An 18,185-nucleotide genomic window follows, 5' to 3' on the forward strand; every position below is an offset into this window, starting at 1 on the left:
CAGAAGAAATCAGGTCTTGTTTTCCTGCAGACTAGTCTTATGTCTTTGATATCTTTGGAGTTCAGGTCTTTGTCAGTTAGGTTTAAGCAGAATTCTAGGAGAAAGTGATCTGTCCATGGGACAGGGGACCATTTGGCTCTATTGACTAGATTTTTTTTTTTGGGGGGGAGAATGCAAACAGGCCTAAGGTATGGCCTTTTTCGTGGATGGGACCTGAGGGTATGATTGTGATTTGGCAGTCTTCAAGTAGGGTCTTGAATTTAGTGACTTCTTTATTTTCTACTGATTCAAGGGATAGGTTGATATCACCGAGTATGAGTAGTTTGCCATGTTGGCAAGTGAGATTTGTTATTATTTCCATCATTTTTGTGATGGAGTCTGAATTAGTGCTAGGGGGTCTGTAGAGTAGAATTCCCATGTTCTTGTGTGCAAGGTTGTTCTTACTTTCGAGCTTGCAGGTGATGTATTCTAGGTCGGGTTGAGAGCTTAAATCTGCCTCGGCGACGGCATATGAGTTTTTGTAGATTATTGTCAGGCCGCCTCCTCGTTTGAGCTTTCTGGGAAGATGAAGAATGTTGTGACCCTGTGGGCAGAGGTGTGGGAGTTCTGGGCTTTCGAGGTCTTTCAGCCATGTTTTTGTGATGAATGTCAGAGCAATATCCTTAGATGTGATTAGGTCATTTAGGATGAAAAGCTTGTTTACCACTGATCGAGCGTTAACATACATGCAGGGGATGTAGATTTTGTTTGTTTTTGGTTTTGTTGAGCATTTTGTAGGTAGTGGGTTGTTGAAGGGTTTAGGGTTTGTTTGTTTTCGGTGTCTGTTGTGATTGTATTTGTTCCAGAGGATGGCGCAGGGGTGGTGTGGGGGGGGGGGGGGGGATTCATAGTAAAAGGAAGTGAAATATCTAAAGATCCTTGTCCCTCTATGTACAACCTCACATTTTCCAATATGGTAGAATGCAGGGCAGTGAACGATCAGAGATCATATTTGCTGGTCTCTTGGCCTGGTGAGTAATTCATTTTGCAAGAAGCCAATGTTTACATTGTGATCAGATGTGAAAAGAATGTGTCATGCTATGAGTTGAGAGAGGTCAGGACAAGGAAACTCGAATCAACATATGGTTAAAGGTGAGCCAGCTGATGTAGTATCTCTGGATTTTCAGAAAACCTTGAACAAAGTGCCTCTTGAAAGACTCCTGAGAAAATTACAAAAGTCATGGGATATGAGCAGTGGCGTAGCGAGGGTGAGTGGCGCTTGGGGCAGTGGTGCCCTTCCCCCATACTTCTATCACTTTCCCAGCATGAGTAGCATTCCAAACTTGCTGCCTGCATTGTGTCGGCTCTCCCTCTGACATCACTTCCTAGGTGCGGGACCCGGAAGTGATGTCAGAGAGAGCTGACACTGATGCGGGCAGCAAGTTCATGATACTGCTCATGGAAAATTAAAGCGGTTCAAGGGAAGGAAAGGGGCAAACGCACATGGCAGGGGTGGGTGGGAAAGAGTGGAGGAGGACGGTTACAGGTGCTTACACCAAGAGGGCCCCTGGGGCAGACAGCCCCCCCTCCCTTACTATGCCACTGGATAGGAGGCAATGTTCTGTTGTGGATTAGGAATTCATTCTTGGACAGAAAACAGGGTAAGATTAAAGGCCATTTTTCTGAATGGAGGAGGGTAAATAGTGGAGTGCCGCAGGGCTCTGTATCGGGACTGGTGCTATTTAACACATTAATAAATGATCTGGAAATTGGAATGACAAATGAGATGATTAAATTTGCAGATAACACAAAACTATTCAAAGTTATTAAAACACATGGGAACTGTGAAAAACTGCAGGAAAACCTTAGGAAATTAGAACACTGGGCATTCAAATGGCAAATGAAATTTAATGTGGACAAATGCAAAGTATTGCACATTGGACCAGGATACTGTACTAGGGAGACCATTGGTCTGACCCAATTTAGTTATTCTTGTGTTTTCATTTTAACCTAATAGGCTGGTAATATTTTAGGATCAAACAGACAAGTCATAACATTTTGGTTCTAAAGTTGTATTTTAGTATCTGGAGTTATTACTACTGCTGGATTTTAATGTGTATGAGAACCCTAAAAACTGTGTTTCACTTTTGTAAGATAACACTCTTGATAGCATTATATTTCACTTAATTTAATATTTGTAATCCACCTATTCATATATTTCTAAGTGGTTCACAATAATATAACGTACATAAAACAACAATTACAATTTGTGTATTGATTTTACTATCAATATAACTGATAATTATAATAGATACCAACTGATAGTGTATACAGTGGCAGATAAAATTAATTAGCCCATGCAGTCTAACTGTCAAGAATATCATCCAGCTGTCAACCATGCACATTTTATCACCTACACTTCTCTGTCCGAATCCGTGGTTTCAGTTATTCACGATTTTTTTTTTCCCAACAGAAATGCTGCATCCTGGACCTTCCCCAGATCTTATCTGGTGGTCTAGTGGTGACGCGGGGCAGGATCGATCGTCCTATGCTCCTGCCCCGTACAAAGCCGTCATTAAATGGCTGCCATGAGTTCCTGTTCTCACGGTTGCCAATCCAAGTCACTAGTACCCAAAGAGTAGCAATATTCACTGGCAGTGAGCTGCATCTCCTAGCTGCTGTTTGTGTCAGCCTTTGCTCTCCCTCTGATGTCGCTTCCTGATCCTTCTCATGTATTTTTGAACAGGAAACCCCAAAGGCTTTTTTTGTTCGAATATGGTTGTAAGATGTTTAGGGGAGATGTTTTTATGCTAGATGATTCTTTTAGCACTTAGATGTCCTTCTGAAAAATGCCTCTCCACATTGCCTCTGTATTGCTTCATAGTACGACCTAGTCACCGTATCTCAAAAAAGATATAGTGGAATTAGAAAAAGATCGAAGGGCAACCAAAATGATTAAGAGGATGTAACTCCGCTCATATGAGGAAAGGCTTTAAAGGTTAACTCATCAACTTGGAGAAGAAATGACTGAAAGGGGATATGATAAGAGGGCCACAAAATCCTAAGTGGCGTAAAATGGATAAACATGAATTGATTGTACTTTTTGAAAGAGTAAACAAAGACAAAGGGATAATCAGTGAAGGTACATGGTAATACTTCTAAAACAAATAAGAAAAAATATGTTTAACTCAACAAATAATTAAGCTCTGGAACTCATTGGCGAAGGGTAAGGTAACGGCAGTTGACGTGTCTGGGTCTAAAAATAGTTTGGACAAGCTCCTGAAGAAAAACATAGTCATGGGGAAAGCCACTGCTTGTCTCTGGAGCTGGAAGAATGGAATCTTGCTACTGCTTCAGATTCTATCAAGTGCTTGTGATCTGGATTGACCACAGTTGAGAGTAGGATACTGGATTAGATGTCACAGTATATCTATTCTTATGTGCCACAGAGATATCATCTGTTATTCATTATACTTTATGATTGTCTTTTTTTTTTTTTAATCTTTTGACAGGTAGCAGTGATGAAAACTACATATATCCTGAAAAGAAATATAGCAACTGTTTGCATAGTGTACAACAAAGAAGCCTTGATCTAATCAAAAGACTGAAGGTATGTGTGTCTTAATGCCATTTGATTTGGAAAGGGACACAGTATATGGGTATAAATAAGAAATGCTGTATAGATCAGTGTATCGCAAACTGTGTGCAGTGGCACACTAGTGTGCCTCCTGCGATTTGATGTGTACTGCGAGATGCTAGGGAGGAGGAGAGGTGCTGGTGCTGGCTGACTGCCTACAGGACGTGCTCCTCGTGGTGAGAGGCACGTCCCATAGGCAATCAGCTGGCACCAGCGCCTCTCCTCTCCGCGTGTCTTCCCTGCTGGCACCCCCTGCTGGCGGTTAAGGGCCTATCTAGAGGGCCTTTGCGCATGTGCGTGACATCATCACGTAGACGTCGGCGCACTTCTGGATGCCTCGATCCACGGCCACTACGTATACTATACCAGTGTTCTTCAACCTTTTTACACCTGTGGACCGGCAGAAATAAAATAATTATTTCGTGGACCGGCAAACTACTAAGACTAAAATTTTTTTAAAAACCATCGCCGCCCCATCCCCGCGAGCTCGGTCCCACAAACCATCTGATCCCATCTGCACAAGCCTCAAATAGTTATGATTTTATATTGAACATATTTTATTAAAGTATAAAAAGAAACAATATTCTATACAATTGTCATTTTATAAATACAAATAATACAGGACAAAGATCAACAAAAACCCTGTCTCCCCTCCCCTTCACATATATCCCCTCTACTATCAAGAAAACTGAATAAGCTAAATTATTACAGAATGCTACACAAATATCATGTAACAGAATACCACAGTCACACATGACAGGAATGGTTTTAGGGAGTAGAACTAGGGCAACTGCCCCCTGGTCAGAGAGAGCCCTAAGCCAGCTGGAAGCTAAAGAAGTAGTAGTGCCTGGGCTTTGCACTCCCCAGTTATGTCTAGCAAGATACATATTTCAAATCTGATATATTTGAATCACAAGATAGAAATAAAATTATTTTTTCTACCTTTTGTCGTCTCTGGTTTCTGCTTTCATTGCCTTTTCACTCTCTTCCATCCTGCGTCTGCCCTAAGAACATAAGAATTGCCACTGCTGGGTCAGACCAGTGGTCCATCATGCCCAGCAGTCTGCTCACGCGGCGGCCCTCTGGTCTAAGACCAGCACCCTAACTGAGACTAGCCCTACCAGCGCATGTTCTTGTTCAGCAGGAACTTATCTAACTTTGTCTTGAATCCTTGGAGGGTGTTTTCCCCTATAACAGCCTCTGGAAGAGCGTTCCAGCTTTCTACCACTCTCTGGGTGAAGAAGAACTTCCTTACGTTTGTACAGAATCTACCCCCTTTCAACTTTAGAGAGTGCCCTCTCGTTCTCCCTACCTTGGAGAGGGTGAATAGTGTTTTTATCTACTAAGTCTATTCCCTTCAGTATCTTGAATGTTTCGATCATGTCCCGTCTTAATCTCCTCTGTTCGAGGGAGAAGAGGCCCAGTTTCTCTAATTTTTCGCTGTACGGCAGCTCCTCCAACCCCTTAACCGTCTTAGTCGCTCTTCTCTGTACCCTTTCGAGTAGTACCGTGTCCTTCTTCATGTACGGTGACCAGTGCTGGACACAGTACTCCAGATGAGGGCGTACCATGGCCCGGTACAGCGGCATGATAACCTTCTCTGTCTCTTCAGTCCAGCATCTGCCCCTTCCATCTATCCTCCTGCTCCCCCCCCCCAATTTGGTATGGCATCCATCATCTTCCTTCTGTTCCCCTCATGGTCTGGCATCTCTGTCCTTCCCTCCCCCCTGTGGTTTTTAGCATCTCTCTTCTCATTTCCTCCACTCAGATCTGATATTGTTCTCTGCTCTCTCTTCCCTTTTCTTCTCTGGTCTTCCTTCTCTATTTTCTGCCTCCATCTAAATTAAATTATTTCTTACTATTTAGTCCTGTTTCCCTCTTTTCACTGTGTCTACCCACAGCTTGTCACCCCTTTCCCTCACCCCTCCATTATCTTACTATTTTCTTCCCCCTTTATTTATCTCCTTCCATCCAGTATGTGTTCTTTCCCCACTTCCATTCAGCATCTGCTCTCCCCTCTCAACTGACATCCATCTGCCTTCTGCTCTCTCTCCCTTCTTCTCACTTCCATCATCTGTCCCCTTCTCTCTCTCATCTCCTCCATTCCATCATCTGCTCCTTCTCTCTCCCCCCCCCCCCCTCCAACTTCCATTATCTGCTCCCTTCCCCTCACCTTTGCGGGTCACTTTCTTTCCCCTGAGGTGGCTCATGTCAGAGGGGAAGCTTTGGCCGAGCAGAACCGCTTGCAAGGAACAGTGGAACTTACTTGATTGATGTCGATGCTGGGGCCCGTTGCCGTTTGAAGAAGAAGAAGAAAAAAAAAAAAAAGGTGGAAAAAAGGGACCTGCAAAGGCGAGAGGAAGGGAAACCTTCAGGACAGCTGCTCTTTGCCCTCCTTCAGTGACCCAAGAATCCAGACCAGCAGCGGCAGCTCTGTATATTTTTAACTTCGGCACAGAGCTGCCCCTAATCAATAGTTTAGCGCGGTTTCATGAGGCAGCTTCGGGGCCTTTGCTAGGCCGGCCCGCTTCGATGATGCGATGTGGGCCGGCCTAGCAAAGGCCCCGAAGCTGCCTCATGAAACCGCGCTAAACTATTGATTAGGGGCAGCTCTGTGTCGAAGTTAAAATATACAGAGCTGCCGCTGCTGGTCTGGAGGTGCGGAGACAAGGCAGGAGGCAAACGCGGTGGAAGGCAGGAGTCCCGGCGAAGGCAGGAGTCCCGGCACCGCGACTGCAACAGGAAGTTGCAAGTCAGCTGACGCCGGCCTTTCGTTGCGGCGGGGACCGAATCCTTCGCGGACCGGCAAGATTTTTTTGCGGACCGGCACCGGTCCGCGGACCGGCGGTTGAAGAACTGTGTACTATACTACGGCTCAATATAGTTTGCGGGACACTGCACTAGATTATCATATAAACTATGCCTTATTTATTGTTTTCTTTACCAATACCATCTAAAATTTACTTTTGGAAAGAGTTTTGCATGGGCAAAGAAAGTGGCCTTACCGGGCTTTTGCCAAAATGGGCTCAGTTTGCAACCATGCAAAAGAAGCTCTCAGACAAAAAGAATTTGGAAGGGCAAGTGTGAAGCATGCCTTAAGTGTGTGTGTGAGTGGTTTTGCCTCTTAAGTACATTTTTTGATGTCTCAGACCTTTTTTGTTAAGCCCCAGTACTTCCTGAAAAGGTTAGAGAAATAACCGTGGTTATTACATTTGGTGACAGAGCTTCAGCTCCCTTAACCCAAGGGAGGAATATATGAATTAAGCATAGGGAATAATTATACTGCCTGGTCTTGAAATGAAGGCATTTACAGCTCACAATATTTTTTGGCCACGACTAGATCCATCAGCAGCATCAAGAACAAGAGTTGGCAACCCTGAGGCACAGAGCAGAGCTGGAAGCCCAGGAGACTCAGAAGTCTTTTGACAAATTCATCGCGCAAAAGACGAAGGTAATCATTTTGAACTCGCAGTTCATGTGTAACCCCTTTGATTTATTCTGTCCTGTAAGATATTTGCTAATATAGCGATGGAGGGTATTTTTAGTTAACCATTTATGTTTTATATTTTTGTGTATAATGTATTTATGTATGCTTAATTTGCTACCCACCTAGAGTTGTGGCTAGTGCGGGCTAGTAGCCTTTGTAAATCAGTCAATAAAAGAAATTATCATCTTGGCTTTCATATCTAGTTACACAGGTGCATTTTTTTTGTAATCCAGCAGAAATATTTAGGAAGTATTAACTTTAATATTATGCATCATTTTTATGGTTTTGAATTCATTTTGAATACTTGGATACTTATTAATAAACTAGCTTTCAGCAATTAGATATTATGAAGTGAGCGAGTGGATGACCAGAGAGTTTGGATCAAGGCTGAATACAAGATTTCAGCAAAGACATTGACTTGGATCACCATAGCTGATTTATAAATAAACCAAGTGCCTTTGGTATGGGCCCTAAAGTGATTTGCTGGGTTAGAAACTGGCTCAGTGGGAGGCAACAGAGTAGTGGTAAATTGAGGATAAGGATGTTACCAGTAGGATGCTACAGCGATTGATCCTTGATTCAGTTCTTTTTAACATTTTTATGTGATGTTGTGGAAGGACTGTCTGCTCTATGGAGGTAATACCAAAACCTGCAATCAGGTAGACACCTTGGATGGTGTGAATAACATGAAGATGGATTTGGCAAAACTTGAACAATGGTTTAGAATTTGACAGCTAAGATTTAATGCTAATAAATGCAAGGTCAGGCAACTGAGTTGCAAAAGCCCAAGTGAGCAGTACATTATAGGGGGGTGAAGTATTTCTGTGCTCAGAACAAAAACAGGGTCTGAGTGTGATCATATTGGATGATCTTGACATATTTTCCAGTATCTTTCTTCTGTCATAATTTGGTATCTGTTTAAGACAATGGCCCTTAATTGACAATAAGCATATTTCTTTAAGAACAGGTAGCTGGAGCCATCCTTCGTTTAATTTCCTTAAGCATCCGTCTTTAGCACATGTGTTGAAATTCCAGTTGCTGGCAGGCTACTCCCCAATACCTCAAATACTGGTAGTTTAGAAGTCATTAATGGCATTAGACTAAATCCAGTCTATTTGCATTAACATTCCCAGGGCCAGATTTATTTAATATATCCCATAGACCTTTGCTAACACTCTGGTTAGGCCAACACAAATGCAGACAGCCATCATACAGTAATATAATGCTGACATTTCACACATTTTTTCTTTTTTTTGTTTATAAATGCAAACCTTTGATACCATTCCATATGGCATTCACTCTTGCAACTGTTATGTACACAGCCAGTTTGCTATTCTATAATGACTCTCTCTTACCTCCAATATTACATATTCTGCTATATCGGCAGGTCCCCTATCCTGCCCAGTCTGTTTCCATGACTATGGCGATAAGCAATCCCCATTATGAGTCCAAATCTCGTATCGTAAGTCAGGCAGTAACTACTGGGCGTGGGAAACTCAATATACCACCTCATTACACATCATAGAGAGAATGACAGTGCATAAGGGGTGAAGGAAGTTTTCTCAGGAGGTTTAGACCTAAAGGTACCAGGAAGCCATGAATGGAGGTATGAGGGTGTAGGAAGAGACCATAAACTATGTGGGTAGAGTCCCTAGTGTGCCAAATTAGTTAAATTAGTTTGGTGACACAGACAGATACTGGAAAATCATGTGTAACTATCTTAGATACTAGATGGTAATTAGTAGGACATGTGCTGTAAAGAGATGTACGTGTGTTTCATTTTGCAGCATAGTAAAATTTGTACAACAATTAAGATAATGATAGAGTGAATAAGAACATTGAAGACATGATCAGCAGTGGTATTTTAGAAGTCATTAGTTACAAATGCTGATAACATCCATCTGTCAAAATTCTTCCCTTGTGTCCTTGGGCAAGTCACTTAATTTTCTATTGCCTCTGGGGACAGTTAAATACCTAGTATACCTGATTGTTACTCACCAGTATACCTGATTGTTACTCACCAGCAGCGTGCCAGATTTTAAAAGTAAATGGGATACGCATGTGGGATCTTTAGGGGGGTAAAGTCGAGGGGTGGGTCATTAGAGTGGGCAGACTTGATGGGCTATGGCCCTTTTCTGACGTCATTTTCTATGTTCTATGTTTCTACCTTGAACTGTTACTGAAAAGGCGAGAGCTAAATCCAAAATTCTTTCTCCTTCCCCAAAGAGACTGCGAGTATTATAGTTAGGAGAGCTGTTCTGGTTGAACTTCCCATGTAAATGTGTAATCAAGTATAAGGCTGTTAAATATATCTTTTATGAACTATCATAGCATACTTCCTTTATGAGTAACAGAATCCAAGTTTATTAAAATTTTGATAAAACGCCAATCACAAATTCTAAGCATTGTACAATAAAATAAAATGGGGAAACAATCAAGTGGCTAGGGGCTCCTTTGACAAAGGTGCGTTAGGGCCTTAACGCGCAGAATAGTGCACGCTAAAATGCCGCATGCGCTAGCCGCTACCGCCTCCTATATAGCAGGTGCTATAGTGTGCGCTAAAAACACTAGCGCACCTTTGTAAAAGGAGTCCTAAGTAAAACCAATATGGACATGACATAATAAAAACAATACATACTGACATAATGTATGGTGAAAACAAGAGGAGAACTACAATATTTAAAGGAAAGTAAACATATAAGGTAAAAATGAGGGTAAGAGGAGGAGCAGACAGAAATTAGAATAGAGGAGAGAATCAGAGAACAGAAATAGCTTTTGTAATTGAGGAGCTGAGTCGGCTTGCAAAGGCGTCTTTGAAGAGGAAGCATTTTAAACTTCCCTTGAATTTATCTAGGTTGTTTTCTGCCATTATTTGGGCTGGAAGAGAATTCCAGATAGAAGGAGCGGTGAAGGTGAAAGATGTATCCCGACGAGTGCTAATAATCTTTAAAGAAGGAACATACAGAAGATTCTGAGTAGTGGATCTTGGTGGGTCATGTGGGATAAGAAGCTTGTGGATGAAAGCAGGATCTTTTGTATTTTGGGCTTTGAAGGAAAGAATGGCGATTTTATATGTAATTCTGTTCGGAATTGGTAGCCAATGAGCATTCTTAAGCAGAGGAGTAACGTGGTCGAATTTCTTCACGTTTGTGATAATTTTAATAGCTGTGTTTTGAATAAGTTGGAGATGTCGGATGTGTTTCTGGAATAAGCCTTTGTATAATGAATTGCAGTAGGTGAGCTTAGATATAATAAGGGAATGAATCAAAATGTTAAGAGATTGAGGGTCCAGAATGTTGGTTAATGATCTGATCATTCTGAGTTTAAAGAAACAGTTTTTCACCACTGCACTGATTTGGGGCCTGTAAGATAATTTACTGTCAATTATAACTCCTAAGATTTTGACTGAATCAACAGAGATAATAGGTTTGCCGTTAATGGAGATAGGGGCTGTAAGTTGAATATTGTTTTTCCAGGGGAAGAGAAGGCAGTGGGTTTTGGCGATGTTGAATGAGAGCATGTTTTCACATAACCAGTTACTTAGTGTATCTAGTTTTGAATTGAAATTGTTATTAAGCATGTGGAAACTTCATCTCCTAATGGATAAAACTAGCTTGTGTTTGAGAAGAGTTAGCTATTGGCTAAGCGGACAACCTGTTTAGGCCTTAGGGTCCTTTTTTTTCCCCCCAAATACCTGTATTCTTCCTTCCCCCCCCCAAGTATGGGTGGTCTGGTCTCAGGAAGATGTTCTTTGTATAAAATGATGTTACTTTGTGGGCTCCTTTTACATAGGTGCGCTAGTGATTTTAGCACGCGCTACCTGCTACTGCCTCCTTATAAGCATGTGGTAATTTTTCGGCTAGAGTGCGCTAATCTTGTGCGTGCGCTAAAAACACTAGCACACCTTAGTAAAAGGAGCCCTATATTATTTCCTCTTTACTTTTCTGATATTGTGAACAAGATTTGTCTTCTTGTTTGTAATATAAAATGTAAAAAAGTAAATAAGAAAACAAAACAAAAATTATTATTTTCCAACTTTGCCCCAGGAATTCCTACATATGATTCATGTAAACATATTCAAAATATATGTATACATACAGATATCCCCAGGGAGGAATATTAGTAATATTATTAAATATTTGTTTGTGGGGGACAGTGGGATATCCTCAGTGTGAAAAGAGCAATACTCCAAAGGAGCTCATAGCTCTACCGCTTCAATTGTTGGGCCCACTTTTAAATAGTGGAAAAACTTATTAACCACTATAGGGCATACACCATCGTAGGATATCCCTCATTTGCTTTAAATGAATATACATTCTTTGTGCACTAATCAAATAATAATGTACAGTGATGAATTTGTATGTATATATGTATATATATATATATATATATGTATACATATATATATATATATATATATATATCCTCTCCCTGTTGTGAAAAAAACAGATCAATTCAATGAGAAAAATATGTCGGTTGCACTTAAATATAATAGTCCAGGCAGTGCTTTGGCATGGGTCGCAGTATATCTACATAAATTTTAGACTCCTCTTCCACCCGCTCTAAAGAGCTCCATTTCGAGGGACGAGACCTCTTCTTCAGGAACCACCCGGATAAAGATCATGGCGAAAATAAACGCCATCCAAAAATGTCAACTGTGTTGCTGTTCTAAGTGTTTCCAGCTCTTGTAAAAAAAGTCAGACTTTCCATCTGCCCATCCCGTCACGAATAACCTTCAAAACTTCATGCATCATTCACCGTATACTTTACGGAAACTCCGCAGCTCCTCTCATCCAGCTCTTCTCCAAGGCATGGTCTACTTCCCGCAGAACCCTCAACAGAATACTTCTAAATCTCTCTTCCACAAAAAATCTGCAATACAAACGTGTTTTCCACTCCATGCTCACCTTTCTAGGTGTATAAACTTGGAATGACCTTACTGAAATGACCAGGACGGAACCCAACCACACCAAATTCCAGAAGAAACTGAAAACTCATCTATTTGACACCTAATCACTTGTATCCTCTTCTCCTCCTGTATCTTCCTGCCCTACATTGTCCTCCCTACCCTCTTCTAACCTCTTCCTTTGTAATGTCGCCAAGAGCTTGTATAGGTATGTACGACGCACAAATGGAATAAATAAATAAATAAATATGCTTGTATATATATACACACACCCAGTGTTAAAAGATCCCTTTTCCACATTTATTTATTTAATTTTATAGCCCGTCCTCAACAGGAGCCCAGAATGGGTTACAAGGATATGTACACAGTACTTTCAGAATCAAAAGCAAACAAACTACAGGATCAATAACAAGTTACTGAAGAGTGAGAAGGGTTTCAATAGCCTACATGCTATGGGGAAGCTAAGAATACACAGGCTATAGTGAACAGTAACAAGCTGCAGGAATAGTAGCAAGCTATGGGAACACTACACACATGTTACAGAAAATTTAAATGAATTTTTATATTATGTCACACTTGCTATGGGAGTGGGAACCCCTATGCTTTAATTAAGCTAAGAGAATATAAACTATATAGAGTCTCTATAAGGAGACGCTAAACTAGGGGAATATAGATTATTACTGTAGAGTCTCTGAATGGTATCTGCATGGCTCTAGTAGATAAGTCTCAGAATGGTAAAACACGCTTTACTTGTAGAAAAAGTTTTAGAAAATCACCTCCCCCTGCCCTAATGTTATCAGCAACTTGACCTCATAGAACAGTGTTTTATGCATTTTGTCATCATAGAAGACACTGGATTCAACCATATGAAGTGGAAATCCATCACACTCACGAAAAAATGTGCTGAGATATACAGCATAGATGGACATCTCCTTCTTTTCTTAATGCAAACAACAAAAAGATGTTATGGGTTATGGAAGATCGTACATCCTTCTAGGTACAGTGAAGGAAGGCAATTTTCAGACAGCCAGTTTATCTTGGTAAACTGCCTTGAAGTCTGACTTCCTCAAAGAAAATCCAAACACAAGTTGAATGAAAACTCTTTTTGGCCTGCAGTTGAGTTTTGTAGTTCATGAAATGAATGGGCATTTCAGAGGTGGGATCTTCTACTATAGGGGTAGGGAACTCCGGTCCTCGAGAGCCATATTCCAGTCGGATTTCCCCAATGAATATACATGAGATCTATTTGCATGCACTGGTTTCAATGCATATTCAATGGGAAAATCCTGAAAACCTGACTGGAATACAGCTCTCGAGGACCAGAGTTCCCTACCCCTGTTCTACTACATGAGCTTAAAATAAATATCCTCTGTATTCTGGAGAATACCCGTGGTGAGAGACTGGTGATACACTAGTCAACATTACATGTCAGAACTATTAGATGTTGGAAATTACTTTACAATATTATGACTAAAAGTCATTTGTATCTTACAGTGGTTGAGTGACTCCAAAAGCAGTGGTATTATTGAGCCTTCCATAGTAGACTGTGAAGAAAATTTGGAAGACCAGCAGTTTCTAGATGACATAAAATATCTTACATGTGCCCCGGTTATTCCTAATAAAGATAGGTAAGTGAAGTCTGATATGAATGGTTTTTCATGTCTAAATCCTGTTTTAAATATGGTATAGCAGTGGTTCCCAACCCTGTCCTGGGAACCACCAGCCAGTTGAGTTTTCAAGATATTCCAAATGAATATGCATGAGAGAGATTTGCATATAATAGAAGTGACAGGTATGCAAATCTCTCTCATGCATATTCATTAACCTAAAGCCTAAGCTTGGGGTTTTTTCCAGTTAATTAAATAGCTGCCTATTGGATAACTCAAATTCTTAAAACCAGCTATTAAATATTTAATACAAACAAGTATTATCTGAATCAATTCAATTTTAATCTTCTCCCACAGTTCATTTCATTACAGTACTTTTACAACTTACCAATACTTAATTTATTAATAAATATCAGAATAATGTAGTCAGTGAACCTAATCCCCATCACTCACACTCACACTCACTTCCCAACTTTTACACACATACTACAGTCATTGTGATTACTTTTATCCAAAACTGGATCTTGGTTAGTTCATGAGTTCATTAGTCCATGATCATTTAGTCAACTGAGAGTTGAACAACTGTCTAGCACATGAAAATCACAGTTTCTTAAACACAACCGGCAGGCCTCTCTGTCCTCATGATGGTCCTGTTCTTCAATTCATAAAGCATTCAGCTCAACACAAGACTGAGTTTTGCACCTGGCGTCTTCAGAAGCTGTGTTTGCAAGGCTTACCAACATTACAACTTCACCAGTAAACTAAGCATGACTCAAGTAGGGACCCAGGGTTCGGCAGAAGCCGGGATCAGCTGACAAGCAGGAAACGCACCGTCTACCAGGAAATCAAACTGCACGCGATGTTTGGGGGAGATGGGGTTCAGGCAGGAGGGACTAGGCATCCCTCCTGCCGCACAATGTATGGGGAGGTTGGGGGAGGGGGTTCCAGCAGGAGGGACTGGGCATCCCTCTTGCAGGCAATGTATGAGGGGGATGGGCAACTGCAGCTGCTAAACTTATCATGGCAGGGAGATCCTTTGCTGTGATAAGCTCAGTGGCCACGTCTACTTGCAATATAGGCCAGCATTTTTCTGGCCTATATTGTACGCGTCTACCACGAGCCTAGGGAAGTGCATATGGCCGCCTAAGGCTACTTTTGGGCCAATGCACGCTCACACTTTAGGTGAGTTTTGCGGCCTTAGCATCGCTCTAGGCTCCCTTAATATAGGCGGCCTGCCTTGGAAGGGTTTTTTTTTAAATAAATGTTTTGGCTGGTTAGGCAGCAATTGGCTGCCTACAATTGGGATGCCTTTTATAGAATTTGGCCCAGAATGCTTGCATTCATTTACACCTGCCTTGGAGCAGGTGTAAATTTGTCCATGAGACTTTGAATATTATTGTGGCTGGTTATAGATGCATATTTTATAAAAGCACTCATATCTGTGTACATTTTGGTATTCATCCAATGAAAGATATCACAGTCTCTAAAAATATCCAGTTATTTCATGGGAAAACAAAGCAATAATTAAAATATTTCATTCATTTTCAAACACAAAGCTGCATTCCATTTAGTCCAGATCTGTCATTACTCTTCATTACCTTTCTATTACAATCTCCAGTGTAAACATTCACCTGCTCTAGCACAGATATTGGCTTCAGTTTGCAGAAGAGCCCTGACAGGTGCAAAGTCTACACGTACTTTCTCTTTGCATATTTCCCACAAGAACAACTGGCTTTCAGGCTTTGTAATAAAATTCTTGGATTCATAGAAAGAGGAATGTCCAGCAGGAAAAGGAAGTGATAATGCTTCTGCATATGTCTCTTGTCAGACTTTGTTTGGCATAGAGGATGCCTGAATTTTGTTTTTGGCTTTGGCACTGAAACCATCCTGAAATTCATGTTCAGCCTTGTTTCAGTTTTAGTCATCCCTCCCTTTTCCTTGTCCCCTTCCCCATGAACAGAGCATGTCTCCCTCACCTCCCTGGCCCTATCATCCATTCTTAGTGGTCTTAGTTCATGGTTAGAAGAGAAGTGATGCCAAAATGACTGCTGTGATCTCTAGCAGCCATTTTGAGATTGGAACTGGCATAGGCTAAGTATCACAGCAGCCATTTTGGTGGTGGAGGGGAAATGAGCAGGAGTAATTGGATATTGTTCCTGCCCCAATCACCAACTAAGACCCTCAAGGATAGGCCCAGAAGAGATGAGGGGGGTTCACTCTGTTCGTGGGGGGAGGGAAGGATGGGGGCTTTTTCTATGCTTGTGTAGGGAAGACAGGGTAGGGGGTGGTGGCTTATTCTATACAGGGAGTGGGCTGGGCTGACAGTTTTGGTTTTGGCTGAAACCAAGTGACAAATTTGGCCACAGATTCAGTTTTGGTCGGCCTCTAATCTGGAGTATGGTGTACAACAGTGGAACACCAAAAAGTCCAACAGGACAGAGAAGCCACGGGTATAAAACAGTACAAAAGGAAGTGGGAGCCGCCGCAGTAAAGCCTTTGTGGACACCTGGACTCCATATTTGGACACTTTGTCACCACTGAGTCGTAGCCATGTTCTGAATAGATTACAGTGGTACTCTGCCTTACCTGCTTAATATCTTTATGCTGTCTGTGCACAATAGTTCTCTCTGTTAGGGGGGGAGGGGGTTGGGGAGTTGGAGGGGGCTTCTGTGGGGATGGGAGGGTATATTGTTTGTAACCGTGGAGGACATCAGAACACAATCCTCCGCGGAGTCTGCTCTCATTTGTAAACATGGTTTTCAGCTGGTTTTGTTATTGTAGTGTACTTTGTTTAATAAAAAAGGATTTCACATAAAGGAAGTGGGAACGGACAATGAACACTCCACTGAAGATCACTGATGTAAAACCAACTTCTACTTGAGTCCTTTTCTGAAATAAACAAGTTGGTTTTACATCAGTGATCTTCAGTGGAGTGTTCATTGTCCGTTCCCACTTCCTTTTGTACTGTACAACAGTGGAAATCACATCTTTGAAAAGATATAAACCAGATGGAGATAGTCTAGTATGGCTGCTATAATGGTTAATGGACTACAATATTATGCATATGAGGACAAATATGTATACTTTGGAAAAAAGGAGCAACCTAAGGAACTATTTTTATGTGTTCAAATGATTTTTATAGAGCACAAAAGTGCAGAGTATACATAAATCGCAAATAAAGAAATACAGGCTCAAATTTTTCAAATAGACAGTAAAACCAAAACAACCCTACCCTCTGGAACTATTTTTATAAAGGGTGGTAGATAATGTGGAACAGCCTCCGAGTTGATGTGGTTGAGTTGAGAATGGTATCAGAATTCAAGAATGCATGGGATAAGTATAAAGGATCTCTGAGGTAGAGCATATTCGTTGGTGTAGATGAGCAGACCACATGGTTTTTATCTGCCATCATTTTCCTATGGTTTTATGGTTAATAAATTTGTGAATCTTTAAGTAAATATTTGCAAATTACTTCATTGAATTCACTGAATATATTCGGGTTCAAACAACAAAATCTAATATACTGTAGAGTCCAATTGGGTAAATTTCCCTTAGATGCTGAGCAGTTTCACCCAATTTGAGGAATCCACATCAAGCAGGTTCAGTGTACACTCTTACAAATTGACAAATCTACAGCAAATTGTTTTTAAATGCAGCCAGCAAATCTGAAAAACATTTTAAAAAATTCTGTCAGAATTGAAACGGTCTGAAATGTACCTAGTTAAAGTTTGACTTAGGAAATTCTACCCATCTGTACTCAGAGATTCCATAAATAAATATTTTAGAGAATAATGTTCAAAACGTTCCCTCTGGAGGTAGGCTTTTATGCAGGCATAGTTACATGCAAATGGCATATGTATGTGAAAGCTTACCTGCTATTTCAATTGATGTTCTTAATGGTGGATTTGAGAAGGAGTTAGTACTTGCATACTTTCAAAAATTCAAATGTATTCATATATTTTAACCCAGGAACACTGCATATCTAAGCAGCAATTATAAATATGTGCAGTGCCCGTAGATTTTCTGGGATAATAGAAGCACATGCATGCATCTCAATGGTGTTGGCTATTTTAAACACGCTCCTTAATATTTTTTATAATTTAAAGGCTGAATGCTACTCTTATTTTGAAGGTTTGTGTATGTCTCTGGCCATGTAAGATCAACCTCTCCCCAACTTAAAAAGAACCTTATAAATCAGTTTTGGTCATCCTCCCCTGTGAATTTTTGAGAGGATTATTTGTAATGCAATATTCCAGTTAAGCAATAATTAGGGATAAAATATGAGGAAGGAAAAACAAAATGAGAGCTCTTTTCACAAAGCCACTCTGTGTTCAACTTATAAACTATTGTGGTAGAATCCAAGATAACAATTACCTTTGTGTTTTAAATTCTAGAATGGAAAGTCAGAAAAAACCTTGTCCAAAGCAATCTCTGCAGATCATGGGTACGCTGTGCAGCTTCAAAGGCAATGCGGTGTCTGCAGACACTCAACAAAATTCTTTCTCTCTTGGACAAGGTAATGAAGCAGTAAGTAGAGCCTGACTGAATTTTGGATTTGGTTGTGGTTAT

The 18,185-nt window shown here is 40.9% G+C and overlaps 1 protein-coding gene across 1 annotated transcript in view; it reads left to right on the forward strand.

The window, feature by feature from the left end:
* CCDC187 (coiled-coil domain containing 187) overlaps positions 1-18,185 on the forward strand; it is a 151,801-nt gene that overhangs the window by 57,523 nt on the left and 76,093 nt on the right. The window contains exons 14-17 of the mRNA XM_033962263.1: positions 3,492-3,589; positions 6,957-7,067; positions 13,504-13,637; positions 18,011-18,132. Of these exons, the coding sequence (XP_033818154.1) occupies positions 3,492-3,589; positions 6,957-7,067; positions 13,504-13,637; positions 18,011-18,132 (465 nt within the window). The remainder of the gene's footprint in view (positions 1-3,491; positions 3,590-6,956; positions 7,068-13,503; positions 13,638-18,010; positions 18,133-18,185) is intronic.

Source organism: Geotrypetes seraphini, chromosome 10 (assembly GCF_902459505.1).
Source record: "Geotrypetes seraphini chromosome 10, aGeoSer1.1, whole genome shotgun sequence".
Taxonomy (NCBI): Eukaryota; Metazoa; Chordata; class Amphibia; order Gymnophiona; family Dermophiidae; genus Geotrypetes; species Geotrypetes seraphini.